The sequence below is a fragment of the Battus philenor genome, unplaced genomic scaffold, assembly GCF_028537555.1.
Source record: "Battus philenor isolate CCGP_79_NKW_IND1 unplaced genomic scaffold, ilBatPhil1.0.hap1 SCAF_21, whole genome shotgun sequence".
In the NCBI taxonomy this organism is placed as follows: domain Eukaryota; kingdom Metazoa; phylum Arthropoda; class Insecta; order Lepidoptera; family Papilionidae; genus Battus; species Battus philenor.
Window position 1 is genome coordinate 12,334,160 of NW_027181684.1, and position 3,796 is coordinate 12,337,955.

Here is a 3,796-nt window from a genome sequence, read left to right on the forward strand (position 1 = left end):
GAATAATTTGACTTAAAAGTATCGTAAGTATTAGTAAGATTAAGTAGAATCTCCACCTCTTCACCAACAACGAAGTGAACTATACATATATCGTATTATTAAACAGTCAATAATTATAAAAAAAACTAATAATTTTTTCATCGAAACAGTACAATACCTAAATGTAGTATTTTTTTTTATTTTTAATTCCATTACATTAAAAAATTAAAAACGTTAAAAAAAGTTCCTTTAAGTTAAGTTATAAAAGTTTTTGCATAAATAGGAATGTATCACTAAAGTCACGGAGCATTGTTTGATTATTGAAAACAGTGTAAGGGAAACATCGGTAGTCTATTTGAACGATTCGAAATAAGTGCCGGCCACTTACACGGTAATTAGACGGTTTACTGCTAAGATGTAGTGTAAACGTAACGGTATTTTTAGAAAGCCGTAAATCGAGCAGTAAACTGAAAATTTAAATTAAAACAACGGTTACGCTCTAGTAAAACTTTAATTTCCTTTAGGCATATTTCTGCAAAAGCAATTAATTTCTTACTATACTATTCTCGCAGGACAAAATCGGAAAAGCACTCTTTCAATCGATATTTTTTAAAGCTAGTGAAGGGACATGGCTATTGCAAAAAACTTAAAAAAAAAAAAAAACAAAAAAATAATAGTAAGTCATTTTTGGGACTTGTTAAAAAACTTTCAGTCATTTTGTCCATGGCATCGCTTTTATTTTCGCTATATGACCTTCAAAAAATGAAAGATAATTTATAAATAAAAATAAAACCGTAAACATGCCAAATTATAAAATAAAACAATCAACATAAGAGCAAGACAATGTATTTGAATTCAATAAATAACTGGTAGGAATTGAAGCCTTGTCCCATATATCATTATGAACTCGTTATCATTAATCAATGGAATTAGTTGTATATTATCTAATATTAGCTCTGATAAGAGATTTCAGTTTAATAAATTGTATTATTTCAAAAGGGTTATCTATTACTCACGGAACAGAAATTCGCGCCATTTATTTTAAAAATCCTGCCATCTTTCGATAAGTAATTGCACTAGCCATGGAATTGTAACAAAAATTAATAAATTTTATTTCAACTTACAAAAAAATTCTCTATATTATCATAAATTTTTAAATATTATTTTAGGATAGAATAAATAACGAGAATATAAATAAAATTGTAAATAAAATTTATTGAAAAAATAAAATAATAGTGTTGTAGCTGGTAATGTTTCTTACGTCGCGCCATATTTATTTCTTTTCTGACGTTGCTGTCAAACAACCAAAACAGCACGTGTTAAGATGCGTATAGAAACTTGTTATTTTTGCTCCTCCAGGATATATCCTGGCCATGGAATACAATTCGTGAGAAACGATTGCAAGGTAATTTATTTTATTCTTTAAATATCTAATTATTTTTCATATTACGTGCAATTGCACCATACTCAATGTTTCATTACAGATTTTCAGATTTTGTCGTTCAAAATGCCATGCGGCATTCAAAAAGAAGAAGAACCCACGTAAAACAAAATGGACTAAAGCGTACCGGAAGACAGCGGGTAAAGAGTTGGCTATTGACCCGTCATTCGAGTTCGAAAAACGCCGTCACGTACCTGTGAAGTACAGCAGGGAATTATGGGAGAAAACGATCGAGGCCATGAAAAAGGTGGAGGAAATTCGACAGAGGCGGTCAAATAACTACATTATGCAGAGATTACGGAAGGGACGCGAAGTCGAGTGGCAACGAGATGTCAGAGAGGTGCAAAGAGATATTTCTCTGATCAGGTAAGTCACTAACTCATCTTATAAGACGACAGAAACCAACTTTTTTAGATCTATGTTTGACAAAAGTTTATATCAAGCTCTCAAATTTGTATTAAGTAGCTATTTTGTACAATTAATTTACCAAAAAGGGATCATTAGATTTTGATAAAATGTTTTTGTTCTACACTGAAGTACCAAACTAAGTTTACCATTTGACTGCTAAGCAGTTCTTGCAAGAATGCATGAAAACTGTAAAACATATTCTGACTTTTTCATTAGACAAATATCAAACAATTTTGAAAATTCAGTTTGTATTTTAAAAGCTATAAACATTAATATTTTTTTTATGAAAATTAAATTCATCCTTTTCTCCAATTAGTTTTAATAATACTATCATTACTACTTGTGTCTGTTCTTTCACCTTCCTCAGAATCACTAGCAATAAAATCAATATTTGTGTATAACTTGTGAAATGGATGTTTTTTAAAAATGGTAAAAAGTGATTTTAGAATGACTCATGTTACAAAGTTTGTGTGCAGGGATGAAACTTTGACGCGATTTTAGAGACAAAATAACTTCACAGTCAAATGGTAAAAACCAGAAAATGTGTGTTTTATCTCATTGGTGTAGTTCTAAAAATACAAACAAGTATTTACATTGATGATAAAATGTTAATAAGTTCAGTAAAAATATGACATGTGCTATTTTGCCACCTCAAAAAAGTGTATTTTTTTAAAACTCTTGTATAACTGAATGTTATGAGAATTTGCTACTTGCACATCTTTTAGAAAAGAGGAAAAATATTGTATTATTTTTCTAAAATGGTCTTCCAAAACGGAATTGGTAGAATGATTTATAGTTTAATTACGTACAGAGAGGAATCTGGTACGTGAAGAATTATGCCAACATTTTGGAAAGACTGCCTTAACGCAGTAGTTAGTCCAGAGCGCTGTATTTATAGGACATACTCCAAAATGGAATGGAACGGTAGCACATGCATGATGAACCACCGCTTGCTAAGAAGTTACTTATGACTGCTAAGTGACCATAAGCATTACATAAAAAACCTTTTATCACTCTTAAATATTGTTATTCATAATCTCAAAGTTACTAAATATACTATTTAAAGTTGCATACAGACATATACAATTGTCACATACCTTCAAGTATAATTGGTACAACTAGATAGTCCAAAATAATTTTCATCATCATCTTGCTAGCTGATAAGGTCCACTGCAAGGCACCTCCCCTAAAGATCACCGTAATTACTGCTTCTATGCTGCCAGTATCCAGCAGATTCCTGCGACATTCACCATGTCCTAGTGGGGGCCTACCAAAGACAAGTTTACCAGCTCAAAGTCGCTATTTAAAAACCCATCAAAACCAATGGCCATGGGTGGCATGAGATATGTACCCTAATAAATAACTTTTGTGTAATGTATTACAGATCACCAGCAGCTGGTCTAAAACAGAGACAAGCGCAAGAAGAATCAGCAATGGAGGTTGAACCAGAAACAATAGAAGTTATTGACGCTAAGGGTCGAAAGAAGGTCATAGAGGCTCCAGTCATGGTGCCGGCAACTGGAGAGATGATTGAGGAAGGTGGCGATATTGAACTTTGAGTCTGTTACACCGTTTATTTAGGAGCAATGTAAAAGTTAAGTCATTAAATTTATACACTACAAACTGTTTTTTTATTATGACATTTGGAACTCGGTATTTTCATAACATATTAATTAGTCTAATTTTCTGCATACATGATTAGTTATAGGAGTCAAAACATTAAATTCCAGGTACAATAGATAATTGTCTCCTATTTCATAATAGATAAATTGTCAATTAAATGTTAATATATTTCAAAACATAATACACTGAACTGTACATATATTATACAGGGAGATTGGTTAAAGCAGTGTTTCCCAATGTGGGGCCCACACCCCCCACGGGGGAGCAATTTGATTGTTAACAGAGGTGCAATATGTAACTGTACTCAACACTAGTTTAACCCAATTGGTTTAATATTAAAATGAC

The 3,796-nt window shown here is 31.7% G+C and overlaps 1 protein-coding gene across 1 annotated transcript; it reads left to right on the forward strand.

Moving 5' to 3' along the window:
• Positions 1-1,240: 1,240 nt before the first annotated feature.
• RpL24-like (ribosomal protein L24-like) lies at positions 1,241-3,458 on the forward strand. The gene is made up of 3 exons (XM_068766497.1): positions 1,241-1,384; positions 1,464-1,786; positions 3,213-3,458. Exons 1-3 carry the CDS (start codon positions 1,304-1,306, stop codon positions 3,385-3,387), a joined length of 579 nt encoding a protein of 192 aa, XP_068622598.1. The 5' UTR covers positions 1,241-1,303; the 3' UTR covers positions 3,388-3,458.
• Positions 3,459-3,796: the final 338 nt, after the last annotated feature.

Bases quoted from the DNA above. Each gene is read 5' to 3' on its own strand.
- RpL24-like (XM_068766497.1), top strand. From the start codon at position 1,304: ATGCGTATAGAAACTTGTTATTTTTGCTCCTCCAGGATATATCCTGGC. The intron at 1,385-1,463 runs GTAATTTATTTT...GTTTCATTACAG, and splicing joins TCGTGAGAAACGATTGCAAG to ATTTTCAGATTTTGTCGTTC. The intron at 1,787-3,212 runs GTAAGTCACTAA...AATGTATTACAG, and splicing joins AGAGATATTTCTCTGATCAG to ATCACCAGCAGCTGGTCTAA.